This window comes from Rhea pennata, chromosome 1 (assembly GCF_028389875.1).
Source record: "Rhea pennata isolate bPtePen1 chromosome 1, bPtePen1.pri, whole genome shotgun sequence".
In the NCBI taxonomy this organism is placed as follows: Eukaryota; Metazoa; Chordata; class Aves; order Rheiformes; family Rheidae; genus Rhea; species Rhea pennata.
This window is the reverse complement of record NC_084663.1, coordinates 90,592,808-90,615,374: the sequence shown is the minus strand read 5'-3', so window position 1 is coordinate 90,615,374 and position 22,567 is coordinate 90,592,808. Positions and strand designations below refer to the sequence as shown.

Here is a 22,567-nt window from a genome sequence, read left to right as displayed (position 1 = left end):
AGTCTCCTACACTGGGCTAAATTTCTTCCCTGCATTGCCTGCCTCTCCTTTGCTGCCCATCTACCTTTAGTTCCCTCCAGCTGGGTACCTGCTGGATATGTCCTGTTGTCCACCATTGCCTGGACTCCTGTGTTGCAAGAAGGATGCACGAGACACTGGTATCAGGCTCTCTTTGGTGCTGGGCTAGCTTGTTTCCTAGTAAACAGTCAATCTGGGAATTTGCTTAATCTTGCTGACTGGCTGACTTAGCTGAAAGTATCTAGGATGCTATAATTGGTGTTTCCAATATAACCCATGCAGATATTCAGCCTGAGTCAGACTTTCAGCCCATTTTGATGTTAAAATAGAGACTTGGCTGAAATTGTGTTCAAGTACTTCTATGTATTTAAACACACCAGTCTGGGGCACAATTCTCACTGGAGGACATATAAGTCTTTAGTGCACCGTCTGCTTAAATTCCTTAATCATAGGAATACTGGAGGCAGTTTGGGATTCTCCTCTTGCGTTATGGTCAAGTCATTATTAGACTCTGTGGCAAAAGAATACAAAAATACTGTTTCTTGTACAGCATTCATAATTGGCTAGGGCTAGGAACAATTACAGAGTTAAACAGACATGCTTTTCTGTCCTACTTTGTGTGCCAGCTGCCAAGGGTAAGCAGGAAGCACAACCCAGGCATTTTCCTAAAAGGAAATTGAAATCATGAAGGAGGTAGGAAAGGGAGTCAAGTGGTGGGCTCAGCTGTTGAAAAAATGAAAAATGTATTTCTTTTAATGTAATGATTCTTCTGCTGTTTGGAACTGCAGGTTGGACTGCAGATATGCCCGCTGAGGTTACAACCACAAGAACCTTCAGCTTTTTTCTTTGGTGTGCAGTAAGGGACAGCTACTAATAATGTTCACTTCCATACTAAGTTTAGAGACTGAAACGAAGAGGAACTGCAATAACACAGAGAACTAGGAAATTTAATTCACAGTTTTGTTAAGTTCTTCCTTAGCCTTTGCAAATCAACAGAAGTGCATACACAATGCACCGAAGGATTTGTAGAAACTTCTCTTGCTCCAGTTTGACTTTCCCTCTACAAGTGTTGGGATCCCAAAACATTTCTATCCTCTACTCTCTGTTGCTCTACATTATTTCAGACAAGGCAGAATTCTGCAGGAGCTGTGCTAAGAAGGATAATGTGGTTCTGCATTACTGAAAATTCAGCCTGGCAGAACTAGAAATGGTAAGAAGAAAGATGAATTTCAGCCTTGGAAACTTCAAAGCACTTCAATAATGGAAATTCTACAAAAGCCTTCATGCCCTCCCTTCATTTTCAGAGTTGCTGAGCAGCAGCAGCTTGCATTAGCCTCAATAAAAAAAAAACATGTGCTGAACCCCCACAACTAAAACCTGTATAAGACCAGCTCAGTTTCCTGGCCACTCACATGAGAATATAAGGGCTAAAACTTCATGTCAGAGGAAGATAGATGCATTTGTTCAGTGTGTTCATAAACCAGATCTAGAAGAAAGTAGATGTTTCAAAATATCACTAGGGCACAGGTCTGTTTCTATAAAAACTCCAGTTTAATCTCATGGTTGAGACCTGGCAAAACATCTTTTTTTATGGGTGTTGTTTTTCTTTTTTTTAAGCAATAAGGCACAAAGGCAGTCAAGTCCATACAGAAAAACAAAGCTTAACAAAAATACAATCCATCAGGGATAGCAGGAGAAATAATCAATATCAAGGATGGGTATGCAAGGGACAATCCTTTTGACAGCGTCTGATTTCCAACTCTTCCCTTGATGTGGCAAGAAACAAGTATTTTGAAGGAGACTTGTGCCTCTAAGAATAAAATCCAAGGCTTCGGCTGTTGCATGGAGCCCTCCAGAAGCACTTGCCTCCTGCTTTCCTTCTTTTCCAGTCCTGTGAAAGTCCTACTCCAGCTCGAACTGAACGCAATGGCAAGCTTTCCGTTCCATGCTTAGAGCAGGATCAGCAAACCATTACATTGATTGGTAGCAGGGAAAAGCTAAACAGAACTGGGATCAGCTGCATGTTTTCCCCAGCCCCTAGTGTTTTTGGGGGTTTTTTTGTTTTTTTTTCCCCCTAGAGATTGAATCAAAAGGGACAACTGCAAAATCTGGGCATGCCCAGAAGAGAATATGTGCTCCAGTAGATTGTTTGCTTTTTCAAGGACTGGGAGAGAAGCTGGTGGTGGGAAGCTAAGCTAAGCTAAGCCTTGCACTCTGGTCTCCCCTGATCCCACCTCTCCTCTCCCAGGACACAGTCCTGCTTAGGAAGGCAGCTTCAGGGTCTCTGCCCACTACAGATTAGCCAGAACTAATTAGCTTCTCCTCTGTGGGCAAAAAGCCGTTTCATGTCTCACCTTCGGTGCTAGGAAATTTGCAACAGAAACAGTTCTATACATCTGTCCAAGTTTCACAAATGTGTAGGATTCTATTTAGACAACTCCTTAATTTTAATTACATTTCCTTTTTAATATATTTATATATAATGTTCTTTTATATATATATGTATACATATACATATATATATACATAAAAAATATATAAATTTAGCACATTATTCACCACTACAGGCATTTCAGAATTCATAAAGAAAGAAAATAGATTGATTGCACCTTTTGGGCTCTGGATGAGGGAATCTCTAATGCAAACTTAAGATCCTCTGAAGCCCTAAAGGTGAAAAGAGAAGTGCTTCACTCTTTATTAAAGGATAGGATGGGATGGGTGGCCCAGAGGAATGTGGTTTATAAGGTAAAATACAACCCTCATTTCTGCTCACCCTCTCTCCAACAAGGCAGCTCCCACAAGAGCTAACATCTACTCATGTCATTCCTTTCCAGCTGGTGTTTCCTGTCTTTGCCAGGCCAACCATTTCACACTGAGCAACGCTCCTGCACTTAGCAGAAGCTGCACAAAACCCCCTTTAACATGGGTAGAAGCAAAATCAGCCACTTTTCTTTTCTCACATTGCTAGAACTGTTAGCTACTAAATCATGACTGAGGTGATCTGCAAACTCACAAAGAAGGCCTTTACACTCTTCATAGTCTCAGGAGAGCTGAATGTACTCCAGGATCTATGGAGTGACCCTTGCAGATTCTGCAGAGGTCTGCAAATGATGTGCCATTCTAATTAGGAAGATCCTTTCCATAATGGCAAGAATAACCAGCTCAGCTCTCCCTTATACAAAACTTCAAATTCTGGGCCAGACTCCCTCTCCTAAATCTGTTCTATCCTCCTCAATACTTCCCAGAAAAAACAAACAAACCCAAGAACAAGCAACAGAAAAAATAAAACCTTTCTCAGAACCTCCAATTTTGAGGGGTTTTGCTGGAGGGCAGGAGTTTGGTACCCACTGTGTACAACTCCAAAACCCTTAGCTTCACAAAAGCTTCCAGTCTCTGGTTCAGTCTGCTAGTGCAGGGTGGTAGACATCAACGTAAGGGCTCTAAAGTGAACGTGACATCAGGTCTGACCTTGAAGCTGACCTCAGTCAGAAAAATGGCTTAACAAAGTGAGGTCTCAGGAAGCTGCAACCACAAATCACCACCACTGAATGGGAGATGGCTTCTGTTTTCTGGCTTTGCCCAGCTGTATTAGGCCGTGGTCCTTGAAGCCAACAGCAGCTATCAATGTCAACAGGAACCCACAATCAACTGAGCATTACAAACTCTACCAAAGTTTGGGTCTGGAGTTGGGCATGGTGACATTTACGCAACAAAATTAGCAAATACTGCCAGTTCTGCAGGACTTAGGGCTTTACCTCAGCTCTCTTAATACAAGTTCAGTCATGACCATAAGCTATAGTGATGTGCATCTGTTAAGTCCACTTGGCTAGGCTCTTGGAATTTTGGTACATCAGCTGAAGGGTGGAGCTGGAACTCTAAATAGAGATGGTATCAAGCTACAAAATTCAGATCACTTTTCAGAAGCTCTGGTTAATTAAAATCCAGGACCTGAATACAAGCTCAAATTCTGAAGAATCTTCAAAAACTACAGTCTGGATCCAGATTTATTTTAGGCCAATCTTTAGTATTAAGTAAAATTTTCTAATGATTTTCTTCTTGCAAATTTCACCATTTACAGCAACAGTGTTATTACTTAATGAAACACCGTTAAGAATTAAGACAGAATATGTATATACAAATTGCCAGGACCTCATTTCTTGCTCATAGATCAGCTTATATGAGAAAAAGGAGGGGAAAAAAGGGATGTTTTTAAGGTGCTAAGGTTTCACACTTTTTTTTTTTTTTTTTTTTTTTTTTTTTTATGCGTTACTTTCTGAGCCTGACTGGCTCTGTTACAGATGGCTTCACAGTCAGAACTTCCAGTAGGGGAGTATGAAGGGAGAACATAAATCCCTGCCCAAAGCAAACCATTTCATTGACACCAAAAAATTTAGGCATCCTTTCCTCTACCATTACATTCTGTAAAGCCTTACCATAGTACCTGTACCACATCTTCCCAAGTAATTTGCCATCAGCTGTGCTGTGCTTGTTAAAAACTTTCCCATGAGGCAATAAAAAAAGTGCCATGAGAGGCAGCACAGAGCTTTACTAACTATGAGGAACATAGCAATGGACATAAAACATGGACTAGCAATCACTTTGTTACAATGGGAGGCTGCTCTGGGAGCAGGATAATACAACTGTCATAAAGCTGCATATTCTGGACCCACCCTTCTCTGCTTGCCCCAGTAAAGCACTTGTTAGCACCTGTGGGAGAACATGAACCCATACAAGAACTCTAGGTTATTTTCAGAATTAATATTCTCCCTGAATAAAACATGGAAACTTAGTTCTCCACTCTGTTCCCTCTTATATTGCATTATACACAAGTGCAGAATACAATGGGGAGGATCAAATATGCAACCAGTGACAGGAACAAAGCCCACTGTTTTTTCACTCACTTTGGATAAGGCAAGAGAATATGCTGCTAAAGATATATTCCTTGCATATGTGAGCACAGAACTTCTCAGAAGTACTCTGGCATCTCTATCCTTGAGAAATCAAAGAGAGTGAAGAGAGAGCACCATCAAGAATCTGGGCTCTCCAGCCTCAATGACTCTAATTAAGTGACAATTTTAATACAGACCAAGAGCTCATGAGCTTAGTTTACCAAGAATTTGAAAATGCCAGCACTGCAGCAGCCTTTAGCACACAAAGATCTAAATATGCAGCCTTTGGGAACTTTTGACTGACATCCACTGTGGTGGCTGCAGCACTTTCTACCAGCTGCTCAGTTACTGTTTAAGCTATAGCCTATAATATCCATCAGAAGGCCTACAAACTGAAAGATCTCCATGAATGATGCCCCCTGTAGGCATCGTTACAGGGACAATCTTAATGCTGGCAGAAACACCTGTGTTCCCGTCTCCTTCATAGTCACTAGTGACATTTAAATTGCAGAGATAGCATGGGCTGTATCTGACTTCGCAATCACCCACAGTCACGTACTGGGCAAAAGATGAGCCTGCAGCTAACTTAAGAGTTAGAGGCTTTATAGTGGAAGCTTTAATTCTATTCCCATGGCAACTGTTGCTTGTATGAACGTGTATTTTCCTATAATGATAACAGCCGTTCAGGAGACAGTTTAATTCACTTCAAATCTCCCTCTCAGGATATTATTCAGGATCTGTTCTGTGGCCCCACAAATCATCCCCTTTACCATACTTCTGATCAATTTGAAAGCAATGAGGGGTAGGGAGGTAAAAGCCAGCCATGCTCTCAAAAGAAACTGTAAAATCACAAGGAGAAGACATTTAAAGGAGGAAGAAATACCTGGGGACATGCCACAGAGTGGCAATGAAAGACCAAGGGTCACAGACATGGCAGCCAGAGTGCAAGAAGGCAGTAGCTCAAGGACATGCAGATCAGAAGATTCTCTTACTTTGCTCATGGCAGTGTGGAACACAGCTGGAGATAGTTGCAGAGGTGTCAACTGGTTTTAAGCAATGATGAAAATATTTGATACTGGCCTTTGTTATGACCATATCTTCACTTTCGCTGAAACCAGACTGAGTATCCTCTATTACTAGGCAGCCAGCTGCAAACCTCCCTCACACTCAAATCTTGCCTGCCAAAAGAAGGTGTGGCTGAGCACAATAAAATTTATGAGCAAGATTTGGAAGATTAAAAAAAAACAATTAGGCTTTTCCTGTCAGGCTACTTTTATTCCAGCCCTCGCACATGCTGGAAAGAGCACATCTTTGATGCAACAAAAGAGCTGGAGTCAGCACCTTCAGATCGTATGTTTGCCACTAGAATAGCCTTGGGTAACTTGCACTGTGTGTGACTTGGTCACACCTGCTTCACTTTCTGCTTCAGCTACCACCGATCTCCTACACTGTTTACTTATGCTATCCAAACCAGACTCGCAAGATGGACAGGCATGGTACTTTAATGATGGTTGGGGAAAGAAGGAAGGATGTCCCTAACATCTGGACTCACCTCCTTGGCAGATGTGTGCCCCTGCACCCTGTGCTACAGTGCTTTGGAACACTGTTCCTCCCAGTCCTATTTTCTAATTATTCCAAGATTTATTGTTCCTTTTTCTTTTTTTTTCATAGACAAGATGAGACTTTCACAGGGATTGTTAGACAACATGAATGAGGAAAGACAAATTCCATCGGAACTGGCTGACAAAAAAGCAGAATGTGAGGGTCTAAGAAACAGTGAGAAAGGGAAGGAAAAGGAACACAAAGGCCCTCTATAACAAAATGTTCTGCAGGAGACAGTAAAGGCTTTGGATCCTTCTTGCACAGAATAGTTATAACAGCAAGAATGGCAACAAAGTTGGTCTTGGTGTAGACCATCCCATCCACCAGGGACAAGGAGTAAGGGAAGATATTGCTATTCGATCTGCCTTCCACTTCGTCCATCCAGAATCACCGAGCGCCTCTGGGGCTGGTAAAAGCAGCTGGTAGAGGTCTCCAGTCTTTGGCCATTCTTGGGGATGGTCATTTTGTTCCGCAGAGTCACTCCCTCAGGTGTTGTCCGTGATGTCTCAGACAGGTCGCCGCAAATGGGGCTCGAAGAGGTGGTCTGAGTGGGGCTCCTTATGGGTGATAACAACACCCTGGAGTCTGCTGAAGAGGATGGGTGGTCCATAATGGGGAAGGGGGGACTGAAGAGAATCAGACTTTGAGGCCTCCCAGGCCTAGATCTGTAGGAAGGCTTGGAGAACCCTGAAGGCCTCTCCATCTTTGAGGACTGTGGGGTGTCTCCAGCAGACTCACCCTCAGAGGTGCGCTTTCGGCGCAGAACAGGGACATCCAGGCCAGGGTTGTGATTAGACTGAGATGGTTCCAGTGGAGAGCTGAAGCTGCCATGCCAAGGATTGGCTGAGTCCTTTTGAGTCGGGTCACTGTTTTCTTTCTCTGCTTTGGCTTTCTTCTCTGTCAATGGGCTCTTTGGGGCCTCCAGATGGCCCCATGCTGCTCGGTGAGCCTGCCTGCCAGCCTGCTTGGTGTCTGCTTCCTTATTCTCTGCTGATGAAGCAGCATTCTGAGCCTGCAGTGGCTGGGGGATCTGGGTGTACTGAATCTTGGGTGGTATCACAGGCACAGCTCTAGCCTGGCACATCTTAATCATGAAGGAGGTCCTGACCGCTGACACACTGACAGGGGCAGAGTTCCGACGGCCAGTGGTGGCGTGGGCCACTGCCAGGTAATCCAAGTCTAGATCCACATGGGCATTGAAGTGAGACACCCAGGGAACACCTTTACTCACAGCAGGGCAGGCAGTTGGAAGGGATGGGACAGAATCACTGCATTTTACTTCCTTTTGGCCACACAAAAGGTTCCCAGAGGCAGAGGGCTTGGCAAGGCTCTCAAAGGTGAAGAAATCTGGGGCTGGAAGAAGTGAATCCAAGTTGAGGGATGATGGCCTAGTCCTCCCTTTACGCAGTATGTCTTCACCTTTGTTACTCAGCTGTGATTCAGTGGCAGAGCACAGTCCTTTGGTAACAGATCCTCCTCTCAAAGCAGTGTTCTGAGATGTGGATGACTCCTCCTTTGTGTTTTTTTTCTGTAAAGAACTGTCCACGGGATTTTGGTATGGGAAAGACAGTTCAGGCTTTGAGCTACAGGGGTTTTCTTTGCTTGTGTCCACTTTCTTTTCCTCTTGCTCTGAAAGAGGGATTCTGGGGAGTCCCTCTATCTTGGCTGGTTCTCCTTCTCTGCTGAGGGAATACCTTGGCCCCTCAGGTTTCAAAGGCTCTTCTGGAGGGCTTGTTTCATCTGCATCCTGTTTAGCTTTGCCCAAACTAGACGGGGAGACAGATTCTGTTTTGGGCAGCTCACAAGTCCCAGGTAGAATGTCACTGCAAGGTTGATGCTGTTCAGTGACATTTGTGAAAGAGAATGGGATAGTCCACAAACTCATCACTGTGTCTTTACTATCCAAAGAGAGGCTACGACTGAATCGTGGTCTAAGAGAAAGGCCTGTCTCTGTTCTCTGATTATGTGGCTGTAACTCCTGTATCATCTTTTCTTGAATGTCCTTAAAGGTGGGAGAATGGAGAGGGCTTGTAACCCACTGGTGATCCTCCCATGGCTCTACAAGTTCTAAGCTCTGCACATTATCTGTCCAAGTATCCTCTTCATCCTGTTCACCAGCATCATGAGTTCTGCTTACAGCATTGCCCTCCTTTGGCTCCTGGATTCCAGCTCCACTCAGCACCTTGGAGGAGAATGTATTCCTTCCATCAGCAGTCATTTTCTCAGGCTTCTCCTTCTGAGTCTGGGCCCTGGTAATATCATCCTTTTCCTGCTGCAGCTGGCAAGCACTGTCTTTTTCTTTCCTTATCTCTGAACATGCTCCCTTGGAACATGAAAAGTCTTCTCTTGGGGGAACCTCATTAAATTCTGGTTGACTATGAAGCTTCCAGTCCAGAGGAGGAGTGAGACATTCACTGATACTGTCCTCCATGACTGGACAATGGTTCTTCGGAGTAGTTGTGGCAGTTGGAAGAGTACTCAGTTTAGGTAGGGCTGGAGCACAGCTCTGCTGTGTAGTCACTTCAGATTGACATTTGAGGAGGCCATCTGAATGTTCTGCGCTGGTGGCACCAAATACAGGCACCTGAGATGTGGTCTGTGCTGTTCTGCCTGCAGATTTCTGCTCAGCCTGATTTGGACCCTGTCCTTGGCCAGACGAAGAGCTATCTGTCTGTACTGAAGAAGAGGATTCAGAAATTAGGCTTGTCTTTGGGATAGCTGATGGCAAGGGCAAGAGCTCTTCAGGTTCAATGATTTTCAGTTCCTGCTGTATCTCTGGCCACAGCGGTTCTAGCAAGGCACTAGCAGGGTCCTCTTCAGTCTGAAAAACAGAAGAAATGCCATGACTTGGAAATTCGTAACTTACCAGCAGTCACTCCTCCATTTTCCTGACAGAGCCCTCTTAGAATAGACAGGCTCTTGGACAAGCGCACTTATGGGAAATACACACACATGCACTGCTACCTGCCCAGCTAAGGAAATATATCTATAAGCAAGTGGGTTTATGGAAGAGAATATCTGAGACACAGTCAGAATGAGGCCTGAAAAGAGCCCTGTACCTATGAAAGTAAGGTGAATGAGTAGCTGGAATGTCCTTAGACTGTTTCTCAGCTCTTCCCATTTAATGCTCCCCTGGCCTTATCAGAGGTTCTGCATTCCCAAATTACTGCTGGCAAATGCGGCATCACACTTCATTGGAATGAATAATCTATTTAAGGATCTACATCAACAAATCTTTAAATAGCTGTCCAGAGATGAGTATCACTGTAAGAAACTTGGTGAAAAGCCTCAGCTAGACATACAGAGGAGGCCAAAAAAATGTTGAAGTGTGTAGAGAATGGGGGAGAAAAAAATTGCTCAGGCTGTCCAGGAACTGATAAACAGGACAGCAAAAACAGAAGGAGAGTTCAGAGATGACTGGTCAGAATGATCAGACAACTGGAGTCTCACATCTGTAGAGTCTTACAGCTGATAGATTGTACTGGCTGCAATTTTATAGTTACAGGAAGACAGAACCAAGAGGGGACAGTAGGTAGCTGTATAAAAGTAAATCAACACACGGTGAGGCAGATAGAAGTGAAACGGATACATGCTCAGGTTTTGATCCTATTTAGCCTAGGTCTGAATTTCTGTGACTAAGGACACACAATTAAACTTCTAAGAGCTTCCTAGTCACTACTGTTAACATTGTCCCCCACATTTTTTTCTCACAGCTGCTTCCTTACCAGATCTTTTAAATGCAACCCTTCCTCTGCCTTAGCCTTCTCCTGCTGGCCACAGCTGACTTCTGAGGAGCCTTCTTTCATCCTGAGCTGCCCTTGCTCTGCCTTGTCTGCAGGGAGCAGCCCCATATGAATCTCTAAGGTTGGCATTGGTTCCAAGCTGGGACTTTGTTCTGGGGATTGTTGGAGGCTGCTGCTGCTTGTGCTGCTGCTTTGCCCACATAATGTCTCCTGATTATCTGCTGCGGGCTGTGGAGCTTCTAAGGACTCCGGTTTCCTGGCTGCCGCCAACTCCTCAGGATGAGAACCTGGATTAGAAACACGAATGAACTATTTAACTACTTGAGACAAAGAGCATGTACCTAACAGTAGTCCCTGACAGAAAGGAAGCTGTGCTGGTTCAACCCGACATGAACAAAGCTAGACAGCTTTGGCATCCCTCTAGGCATAACAGGACATCGATATGGGAACACCCACCTTCCCACCCTCATTATCACGGCAAACACCAACCTAGTCAGCCACTGTCAACACCCACTCCTGGCTCAGACTCCAACCCACCCTATGGCTCCTACCATATAAGCAAGCCTCTGTGCCACTGGGGCTGAGCTGCATTGCAGCTCCATGGCTGTGGTTAGCCCAGTAGGGACTGCAGGTACATCTCCCTAACTAGCTTTTACCTTTGGATGCTGCTGCTGCCAGGGCAGGTCCAGGCTGTTTCTCCTTCCTCTCTGGGACCTGGTCTGTCCTTGTGTGGCTCCCTGTTTCCAAGACAGTGAGAGTTGGGCTCTCGGGCATCAGAGAAGACAGTTCCTCTAGACTGGAGAGTGAAGGCTTGTCCTTGGCAGGTGCACGGCAGGGGGTGCTGTTGGTGCTGATGACTGCAGATACTCTGAGCGGGACAGAGACAGCAAAGGGCTCTGAGATGTTCAGGGCTTTCCTCTGGTGACGAGGGGAGGCTTCCAAAGGAAAGAGGCTGCTTGGAAAGCCTGACTTGGCAGCTGTTTCTGAGGTGTAGAACATGCGACCACTTTTGGGGGAAGTCTGCTCATTTTCAGCATCCTCTGCTGCCCGGAAGACCTTCAGCTGCTCAGGAGGTGACTTTGTCTGTGGTGCCCAGGGAGCACCTTTCTCCCCACTCAGCTCAGAGCTTCCTTTGGCCCCCATGGCAGATCCTTCCTGCTCCCACTCATTCTCCTTGCTGAGGTCGTACGAGCTGCCTGTGCCTCCTGTCCGTATTTTCATCACTGGGACAAAAAAACCTCCAGTAGTCACTGTCCTTTTGAATCTGCTTTTCTCATCCTCCCCTAGAGCAGGGAAGATACAAGGGTGTCAACAGAAAGCGAAACATTAGCAGTAGCCTTTTCCCATGAGGAGCCTTCCTCAGTCCCTCTAGCGACGGGGCCTGGCCAGGTAAACACCTGTAGTTCCTCAGAGGGACAGGAACAGTAGGCACTGAATGTCTTTAGGCTCCAGCTATGGATCCCTCTTTAAACTCAGCAAATAGGACTGGATAGGATGCCCTCCAGTGGAAATTATCTTTGAATTTCACTAGTGGCCATTCTGAAACAAACCCAACCAACTCTAGTGCTGGTGTGCATTGCCCACTAAGATCACAGCCCTGGGCTTTGGCGGCTTATTTCATGCCTTTTTCACTGCTTTATACCTTTTTTCATTATAAATGGGAACTTTGTGCCCACTCAAATAATCAAAAACTGAATCAAAACAATCCTACTGCTAATAAAGATGCAGCCAGGCACAGTGATAATTTTCAGATATATATACCAACATAAAAGTATACAGACAAGGGTTAAAAGTGCATGCACACTAAGGTGGAGGCATGTTTCAGGAGACATGCCATAAACACACAAGATTAGACAACGCACTGAGGTAAGCAAAAAACAGACCCACAGCATACATGGAGAAACAGGACAGAGCAGCCCAGCCCTTCACTCTTACAGTACAGATGATGTATCTCACCTTCCACTGGCAGGGAACACAGTGAGTCCATGCTCTTAGCAGGCCGAATAGTTGCTTTTTCTGTGAAAAATGAGTTTTAGAAATGGGCTTCAGATTCTGTAGCTTTGCAGGTTTCAGCCCATAAAGAACAAAGGCTACATATAAACAGACATGCTAGACAGGCATCAAAGTTACTTTCTGTTTTCAGGCACGCTCCCTCTGTATCCACACCATGCATCTTACTGCCCACAACACTTGTCCACACAGCTGGGGATCAGCTAGTGCTAACAACAGCTTTGCACCTGCCAGACACGTGCAGAACTATACTTAACCCAGTCAGCCAGCACTCTCTACCATGAAATACAAACATCTCCAAAGCTATTATGCTCCATTCCTTCCCTTATCACATCAGGCCATTGGTTCTGAGGACTTTTTCACTAAACTGACATTAATGCTTTCTCACCTGTCATTCCTTACAGCAAATGTTAGGTTATTTTTACATTGCACTCCTAGATTGTCCCACTGGCATGAGCATACTCTGCCTCAAGCAAGCATTCTGCAAAATTTATGAGGGAAGGCAATAAGGAACCTATTTTTCTGGTCATCCTCACTGGACTTATATGTCCAGAAATAAGTTGTCATTTGTCACTAGATTTGTCTCAGGTCTGTTCCTGAGAGATTTTGGAAGGACGTAACTGTTATCACTCTGAAAAGCAGAGATAGGGGGAAGGTAGCTGGCAAGAAAGATAAGTTAGTCACTGGCTGCCCGAAAAAGATCAGTGGAGCTCTGGAAAATGTCCAGGAGCAAAGTTTGCTATTTACAATGCTGCATAAAATAGGTAAGGCAGAAAGTGATTTGTTTATCTAATTAAGGGCTCAGGGCCTGACATTCACATCAGTACAGGAGAAACTCCAGCTACTTTTTGCATTTAGCTGGAATCCTGGCTACCTTTTACGTTCATATGGCATGATGTCTTGAGCACTGGCTCAGTATTCCCAGAGTAACAGAATTCAAGCTGCGAAACTCAAGTTTTATGCAACTTACAGACTTGCACGCATGGATACAAATTATGCTAAGGCACATTCTGGGTTTCAAATAGAAGGGTGATCTGTTTCCTTACATTAGGCTGTAAACAGAGAGTACAAAAAAACATAACACTAAAGCCAAGCTACTCAAAAGCCCTGCTTCAGTGCCTAAATCTCTGCAGAGTTCTGGATTTTTGTGTCTTGTTGTTGAAAATGTACAGCCTCTGTCACTTAGTACTGTGTCTGGAACAAAGCATACCCCTGCCATCACTGGGCTCCAAACGCTACTGGACATCCTTGGGTTAGCACTATTTTGGGGCACAATATTCCTTATGAACTTGAGAAGTTGGTCCCCTGATCAAAATAGGATGGAAAGCTATTCCAGCACCTGCATGGACACACTATATGAGGCTGTCTGCATGTCCAAAACATAGGGCAAGGCAAGGGTCCAAAAAGAGTTGTATCCAGCACTTCACACTCACATCTCATTCACATATAGCCTCTCTTGCCTCTCTTGTATGTGGTGGCAGCTAATGTTGCCAACTTTAACTATTTTAAGTATTGCATTGCCTAGTAGGGTTCCTCCAAACACCAGCTACGAGAGTCATGAGATTATGTAAAAAATCACATCTTCATACCTCTATCATCTTTTATCACCTTTTTAAAAAGCAAGTTAGCAAGTTTCTAATCCTGGAGATGGTAGGAAAAAAAAAGACATAACACTAGACCTCAAATCACTCCTTTAGGAAATTAGATAAGAAGTTATACTTTCTTTTAAATATAATGATTTTTTTAAGACAACTTCATGACTTTGAGAACTTGACTCATCATTTCTGAATGCTTGGAATTGTCACTACTGGGCAGGTTTCTAGGAAGCACAGTGCTTAAGAGATTGCAGCTCAGAAGAGGGCAGAATTTGGGATTACAGCCAGGAGAAAAAACATCTTTTTCCTTGTAAATTCTGCAAAAGTAATCACTTCCCTCAGAGTGCTGAGAGACTGGAACCATAGGAACTCACGATACCTTGTTTATTACAAAGATACTGAACACAATTAGTTCTTTAATGCCCTTTAGCAAAAGGACTGTCATTCACTCAGTGCTGTGTAAAGAATGAAAGCAGTGAGAGGCTGTCTGGGGAGGAAAAGTGGACTGATCCAACTGAATACAATACATAGCACTTCCTAGTCCCTAAATGTGACAGCTGGGCAATGGGAGCCTGTTTATCACAAGACCAAAACGGAATATTTACTGTATCTGTCTGATAGATCTTCCTTAAGGTTGCTTCCCACCATCACGTGAAAATGAGATATCTACAAAAGCAGGCAACAAACATGTGACCCTTCAACTAATTTACTCTTCATACCATATCTTAAGTCTAATGGTATAAGTGTTATGAATGCAGGTTGTCCCATGCTTTCAGTGCACAGGCAAAGCTGCTTGAGGAGATATTTAGCCAGAAAGTGTATACTTACCAGAGAGCTTCTGTGCCCTTACGAAGACACTCCCATTTCGACTCAGTTTAGATTTTGATTCTGAGCCAGAACGGCCCAAGTTAAATATTGACTTCCATTTCTTGGACTTGGTAGATAATTTTCTCCTGGAAGAGAAAGGACTCAGGAGGTTACCAAATCCCAGACACTTTTTTTTTTTGTGGTATCCCACAAAAGCTCCTGAGCTTTCTCACCTCAAGACTGCCCCTCTTTTCTATTTTCTACTTTTCTACTTTTGTGATTCTAAGCCATGCAAGGCATAGCTGCACAACCAGCTCTTGCTTATCTGTAAGTGATTTATCTGTCTTGCTGATTTAACCATGTCATAGCTGCAAAGACTCCTGAGCTGACTATTCACAGAGTTGGTTCTGGCATGATGCAAAAGCAGCTGTGACTAACTGACCAACCAACTATGCCTGCCTCCAGAAAGGAGAGGAGAGTCTAGTACTCTCTTGCAACATATTGCAGAAAAACAACTTTTTACCAGCTTTTAATGACAATATAAGATAAATCTGGAGAACTCATGGAACATGTACTATCACCGGGCATAAAAATCTAACCTTTAAATTCTGTATGTCTTATAGTTGCTATGAATTTGCAAAAATAAAAGGAGTCCCTAATACAAATTATCTATTAATGCTTCTCAAGCCAACCTGAATTTTACCATACATGTTTCATGATCATATGTTAGTGTAAGATACTAACCAAAAGGAAGAGGCTTAAGGGAATTAAATCAAATTCTACTAAATGTCAGAGGAAACAGGACACCAGTTCCCTATGCCTCTTTGGAAATCCCAACTTAAAACAGCAAGAAACTACTACATCTGAGGCTAGTTCTCTGCTATGCATTTTACTGCATGAAGCTCTGTTCCACTTATCTTCATACCCATTCTGCCTCCTTCAGTTCCACCTCTTTCAGGGAAAGAACTCTTATCTCCCTATCTCATTTTCCAAAGTGGGCTTTCTACCCCCATATTTCTTTTCTATCAGACCAGTACTCAAATCAAACAAACCAGTACTACAAAAAGGATTCATATTTAAGGGATAGGACCTTCAAGTGAGAAAAGAGAAGGCAGTGGAAGAGGACAACACACCCTTTGTCTTAAGCTGGTTATCCATGTACCTCTTGTCAGTATTCTGTTAGATGGATCATTTTTGCTTTAATATATCAAGTTTGAAGAAATATCTTTGCCACAGTGCTTTATCGGTCAGTAGATTAATCAGTCTCCTGCTGCAGAGGTTATAATCTCTCAGAATCAAACAGTGGAGTGGCCATAGAGAAACAGATGGATACACCAGCAGATAAATAAATATGCTGGGCAGCAACATCAACAATTGCAGCAATGTCAGCTGACACCAGACTTTTCTCAGCATAGGTACCCTTACGTAAGTATCTCTTAGTGTTAGAGCAGGAGTGAAATTTTGCCTTATCCCTTTGCTCCGAAGGCAGAAGAACCTGGAGAATTATAAAGCTGGGCAGGTCAGCATCACCAGGCATGCTATGGACCAGCCACCAGCAGATGGAACTCTTAAGAGAGCTGTGTCCAGACCTGTTCCACACCCAGCTCATGCTTAGCCAAATCCTAAGCTAATCAAAGATGCAAAGAAAATTACTCCTGCAGGAGGTCTCTGAGGTTCTGTCCTGATGGGGGTTAAGACTAGTAGAAATACAAACTCAGCTTCTGAAATGTTTCTCAGAAACAATTGTGTCTCTTTGGAGAAGGTCACACAACTTTCTCTCTTGACATGGCTATAAATTCATAGGTACAGGTGTGGGGGAATCACCCTAATAAGTGTTCCATTCCTGATCATACTGGGGAACCTGCACTTTCTATTTGCACTTTACAATTCTCTTGGCACTTACTTGCTGTCAGGAAGGTCAACAACAGTGTGGAAGAGGGACGCTGTTACAGGGACAATTTCAGGCAAGCTGTTCTCTCTCCTCTCCTTCCGAGCAGGGTGAGAGGCTGACAGACTCCGGGCCTGCGCTTCTTCCAGGCTCACCAGTTTCATTGGTAGGGAGGCTGAGGGGAGGGTCAGACTTTTCACAATTGGTGTGTTCTCTGAAAGGCAAAAAAGTACTTCAGTTCAGGAGGAGGAGACAACAGCAAGAGCTTTATGTCTTTATTTGACTCTAACATTTCCTGTGGAGTGGGAAAGCAGTGGCACGTGCAGAGGGAGAGGCTTTTGTCAGGTAAGTCTTCCATCTCCCCAGCAACTTTATCCATCAGAGTGCATCCCCAGCAGGTGCCACACTCACCAGCCAAAGACTGCATTGCACAGACTTGCTGCCTCTGCTGTAGAAGTTTCAGTGTCAAACAGACATCCCTGCAAAACAACGGGATTCTTCTCTCCTCCTCCTCAGATGTTAGAGCAGTTCAGTCCCCAATCCAAACCACATGCCTAGTTCTTTCTCTCACTTCTACATCTTTCTCCCTGATTTATCCTAGGAAGGGGGTCTGTCCTAAAAAACATTACTTTTACCTTTGTAATGTATTTTAGGGCCTCATTGACAACCCTGAAAATTGAAGGTCTCTGTTTATATGGCCAGCAGCAAAGTCAGCTTCCTGTGTGTGATCTCACTAATAGGTCTCAGCCCTGTCCTAAACAGACCTCCTCAAGGTGTGTGAATGAAGTGCAGTCTCTGTAGTCCTTCAGTACTTACTCATTCTGCTGAAGCTGTCAGCCAGGGTAAAAGATGCTACCTGTGCAGGAGGGCTCAGTAATGTGGCACTTTCTAACAAAGAATTGGACTGAGACCATCAGCACGTTCCTCTCCTAAACTCCATGTAACTGTTAAAGGCCAACTATGTTCAGTAATTACCAAACGGGGCCGGTTTTGGGCCAACAACCTGCAATACAACTATAAGCCTTGGAATTTATTAATCAGTATTTTACTGTAATGCTTGCGACAGTAGGGATGCAGTTCCTCACACCATGTCTTCTGTTAGGATATAAGTAAGGGCAGAGGAATGGCACCAGCATTGGCAGAACAGGGGTATTACAGGTCAAGCAGAGCATCTCCTCACAAATGTGGATTCTAGGGACAAATTAGCAGGGAATGCCACAAGTTAAGAGAAAGATGGATGGGATTCTGTTTTCTGGAAAGCAGAAAGGTGCTTAGTCCTCCACTTCTGCATGTCCAACAAGTCTTCCCCATGTGTAAAGAGAAAAAAACGTATTTCTGAAATTTTGTGAGGTTATTTTGGACCTCAGACCTCTTGCACCCATCCTTAAAAACATTTTGACAACAAAACTGTCACTAAATATCAAAAACAGCATCTCCAAAGTCTGCTGAGCTCCCAGGGGAGAAAAAAAAAGGTATCTCACTTTATAAAATGTATATATATGCCCAAGTAAAAGGCATATGTTTTTAGAACTCATGCTTACATTTAACCATGGGAGTATGGCCTCATTTTAGAAACGCTGACTCGTGTAAGAATGATGACCATAGGGCAGATATCATTGTTAAGAAGAATTATAACTGGGAGAGCTTGAGAAAACCATTGAAACTGTGACTGATGGGCTTGGAGAGAAAACTGAGGCCAGGACTGAGAAGCTAGTCAGGTGGTCTTCTTTTTGCAGAAAAAATTAAGCTAGAGGATGACATCATGCAAAGGATAAGGCATAGGCAATCTCATAACACATTGAAGAAGGCTACCGTTCAAAAAGGAAATGATCATGGCAATAAGGAGGACTAAGGTAACAAGGAACAGGGCTCAAGATGGGTTTGAGAAAGTCTGTGAACATGGAGAGATTGTTGATATGCTAGAAATATTAATGGAAGGGAATACAGTTAGAGCTTGAATATGTGGCAAGTAATGGGTGGAGTGATTCAAGGAGGTTGTTACCACTGTTCTCCGCGGAGCTTGCTTTTCTGTTTTTGTTAAAGATCTGATCCACATGATTCAAGATGAACTCGATCACCAGCTGCTGGACTCGCACCTCCAGGAAAGCTGCATCCCCATTGCAGCCAACAGCTTCAATCTCTTTTGACCTGCACCAGGAGAGGAAAGATGTACGCTAGTACCCAGCATTGCCACAGATGGTCCCCTGAGAAGGAGGGAACTGCTTTCTTCCTTCTGGTACCATTTGCTTGACAGGACCTGAAACAGGGATGTTTTCCCCACTTTTGCTCCATCTTTTGCCTTCCTTCCCTACCAAGCCCTCATTCTCCTTCTGCCATTCATTCTTCTTTCTTTTTTAAATTATTTTCTCTGTTTTCTCTCTAACCTCTCTTCATTCCTTCCCCATCAGTGCTATTTCCCTACTTCCCTTTTACATTCTTCATCAGTAAATAAAACTGTGACCCTCAAACTCCTCTCTTTACCACCGCTATGCTGCTCCTTTAGCTCTTTCAGAGTTGGGCCTGAAAGACAATATAAGAACCTTCACACATTGCTTCCATATCCATACTCAGTGCTTCAATCTTCTCTCTAAAGGGGGTTGAAAGAAATCCCTTAGAATCCTGCTCATGTCTTTTCTATGACATTTTTTTCAATGCTTTGCCTTGTGTCCCAGTAGTCTCCTCACTGCCCTCCTGCACTCTCACATTCTCATCTTGCTCTCAGTAAAGAAATATTCCTTATCTTGACATGCCAAAGTGTTGCTGAAGAAATTATCTCTGGGCAATGGATCCTTTGTAAAGTTAATGACTGGTGTGTTAGATAATAGCTTGGGGCATTGCCAAGAGGATAACCATGTAAGGAGACTGCAGTTGTATTGGTTGCTCCTTTCTCATCCTCCTTGGGACCTGCACTTATAATAGATTGCAAAAGGAAAAAGACTTCAGTTTTTTGACAAGAAGGACAGATGCTGGAATGAAAATGTCTGAATAGCAAATGCCCACTTTGTGATATTCAATAGAATCAACATCTGATTCATTTTTGGAACCTGTTCTGCCATTTTTGTAATGAGATAAGTCTTTAGATAATTCTTTTCGGCCTAAATCTCTCTTGCCAACACCCCTCCATCCTGGCCTACAGCCCCAAAGGCTCTCCCAGGCCTAAGCTTCCCACACCAGTTCTGCCTGCGGCCCAGTATTGCCTCGTAGCAGTCTTGGACTCTTCCTGCACAGCTCACTCCTCTCAAGAGATGAATACTGGGGGCAGAGGAAGGGGTTAAGGAGGGTGCAAGGCTAGGAAAGGAATTATACCAAGGTATAAAATATTTCAATAGAAAATTTACAGATAATACTTTTTCTTGTTCTGCTAAGTTCTACATCATATCAGCAAAACTTCTGGCTGCCTCTTATCTGTGCCTCTTCCCTGTGCCAGGCAAAGAAAAATGAAAAAGTACCTTGTGATCTTGTGATCTGGCACTGGCTGCCATCTTAGGCCCATTAAAATCTCTTCACTTTTATTTAAGCAGATCTGGACACAGACTTCAATCTTTATTGCTGTATTGCCCTCCCTTCTGAGCCATATTCTCTTTCATTGCTCTGATGTAGAAGCACTGTCGCTGTTAGAAATGTCATTTCCGTTCCACAGTGATGAGCTAACTCCTCATTTTTAAATCAATGTGGTCAGCTTACAAATAACAGCTTAAAAAAGAAAACCCACAAACTTCCTTGGATATTGGCAGTAAGACCTCAGATTAGTCAACCTGAAAGAATATTTTCTCTTTTTTAAAGCTGTTTGCTCTGCCTTAATGTTCCTTTTAGCTGTTCTGTTTGTATCTAGTTTTGCATGTCCCTCTGTAGATTGGCCTTCAGGCTTAGGTTCTCACGCTCCCCTTGGAGCTCAGCATGGTGCTCTAGATGAGAGGATTCTCCACTGTACCTGAGGAGATTGGGTGCCCACACTAGTGCCAGGTTTCTGGTGTGCATGTTGGTCATGTTGCTGAAGGAGGCCAGGTGAGTCAGGTGCTTGATCAGGTATTCCAGCGTTCTGTATGATGTGGTGTGAAGAGAGAAGAAAGTGTCAGGTCCCCTGTCATGCACATGATGATGTCTCCCCTGACCTGCTACCACAATGCAGCCTGAAACATGAGACCTGCTGAGAGAGTCTCCCTTTGGTTCAGGTGACATTGCCCATCTCCCGGAACAGCACATCTCAGATTCAGCCCTGACTTCACAGTTACTCCCTCCTCAAGGAGAGCCGTGTTTGCAATGGCACAATGGGCACCATAAGGCAGATCATTTACAGTGCCAGAGTATATGGGTTGCCAATGGATATCTGAACAATGTGCTCTGGGGTAGTTGAGGGTGGGACATGACCCAAACAATCTTTAATGTGATGACTACTAGAAAAATGGCAACCAAGTGGAAGCAGGGGGTGACACTGCATGCTGGCTGCAGAGGCTGAAGGCTTAGCACAGGCTCAAGCACCTCCAGCAGATCATCTCCTCACCACATGCAGGATCCTGGCCAAGGGCATTGTGAGGGGCTCACATGGGGAAGAGGAGGGTAGACAGAGGCAGGGAGAGATCATTTAATGTCTAACAATGGCTTGTTCAATGATAGTTACATGCCAAATGAATTGTCAAATTTGGAAATAGTGAGTGAACCTTTGGAAATTAACTTTGGTGCTGTTTCTAGCAATTTTCCCTGATGGTGAGAGTCACAAGACTCTTCCTCAGAGCCTCAGTGGACACAGTCTCACCTGTAATGTGATGGTGGGAGCTCCTGGATGACATTTTGAATTCGTGCCAACTGCTCGTCCTCAGGGAAGCGTGATACTGCTTCCTGTGGAGACACAAGAAAACAGTCCACCCTGGCAAAGGATTTAGGGGAAAAGGAAGAGGAATGAGGGTCATACGAGACAGCTAGTCTCAGATGGAGTGCTCTTCTGTTTCCTTACAGAACTATGGGTAGAAAAAGTTGCTTTGTGTTCCCAGCACAACAGAGATTTGCTGTGCTGGCTAGTTATTCCATGTCTCAGTACATCCTCTTCATACATTGGGAGAGAGCGGTCAACGTTTGGGCTGGGGGGAGTTGAGGACTTAATTCTGATTCAAAAACTACACTGACAGTTTCAGTTAGGAGTTACAAGCTTTTTTTTCTTTTGCTCCTTTTTCCATTTTTGACTTGGGAAATAGTGAGTGGACTAGAGAGAGGGAAAGGGCACAGTGAAAATAACGAAAAAAAGAAAAACATTGAAAAAATACTCCTGAAATTGTGTTAAAAAATAGGTCTTTCAAGCCCTGTGATGTGAAAGCAGCTTGGGTTTACATGTTCTATATTCATAAAAATAAGCAATATTATTACCTGCCATAGGAAGATAGCTGTAGAGAATAGTTTGTGTGAGACTGCAGCTCTTGTGGTGGTAAAAGCCTTAGCAAAATCACTGTCCAGGTAGATGATTAATAAATTCTTATACTCAAGGTTAGGCTAGATTAGACAGAATTAAAGTTATACATCTTGGTCTTGAGGAAGTCTCTACAGAGCAAGAGCTTAAAAAGCTGTGATAAGCTTTTGTCTGCATTCCTAGCAGTTTGCTGCATTGATATTCGTCTGTTCAGCTATTCCCTTTCAATATTTGTGCTGTGAGAGGACAAACCAGTAGCAACTTCGAACAATGCATGACTGTCTGGGAACCTCCTGCCTACCCTGCTGCCACTGAAGTTTGGACCAAGTTCAAAGAAAGATGCTGGGATCCACGCTGCCAGCAGAAGTTTTGCCTACAGACAGACATCAGCACTGCTAGGAAAGGAAAGGAAGGAAATAACCCATCCCAAACCACCCATCGCTTAAACATTATGAACTTGAAATTGCCTGGCACAACTAGAGAGGCATCGTTATGTCCTTTCAGTCACTACAACATCTACACTTATGATTCTTCCATCTGTGTCCAAGTCAGTTCTTTTACCTTCAAACCACTCTTCATGTACAACCACCAACAAGCCAGGTCCGTATTATGAGTTT

General features: G+C 43.8%; 1 protein-coding gene across 3 annotated transcripts in view; it reads right to left on the bottom strand.

Annotated features, from left to right (window-relative positions):
* Positions 1-944: 944 nt before the first annotated feature.
* ARHGAP31 (Rho GTPase activating protein 31) overlaps positions 945-22,567 on the bottom strand; it is a 64,624-nt gene continuing 43,001 nt past the window's right edge. The window contains exons 4-12 of one of the 3 annotated variants that reach the window (XM_062595402.1): positions 21,306-21,388; positions 20,484-20,591; positions 18,555-18,700; positions 16,568-16,766; positions 14,686-14,810; positions 12,209-12,268; positions 10,909-11,535; positions 10,235-10,539; positions 945-9,330 (exon numbers count right to left, since the gene is read on the bottom strand). In XM_062595402.1, the coding sequence (XP_062451386.1) occupies positions 6,862-9,330; positions 10,235-10,539; positions 10,909-11,535; positions 12,209-12,268; positions 14,686-14,810; positions 16,568-16,766; positions 18,555-18,700; positions 20,484-20,591; positions 21,306-21,388 (4,122 nt within the window). In that variant the 3' untranslated portion in view covers positions 945-6,861. Of the gene's footprint in view, positions 9,331-10,234; positions 10,540-10,908; positions 11,536-12,208; positions 12,269-14,685; positions 14,811-16,567; positions 16,767-16,963; positions 17,030-18,554; positions 18,701-20,483; positions 20,592-21,305; positions 21,389-22,567 lie in introns of those variants that run through there. The other 2 variants (XM_062595408.1, XM_062595418.1) reach the window with 2 other exon arrangements.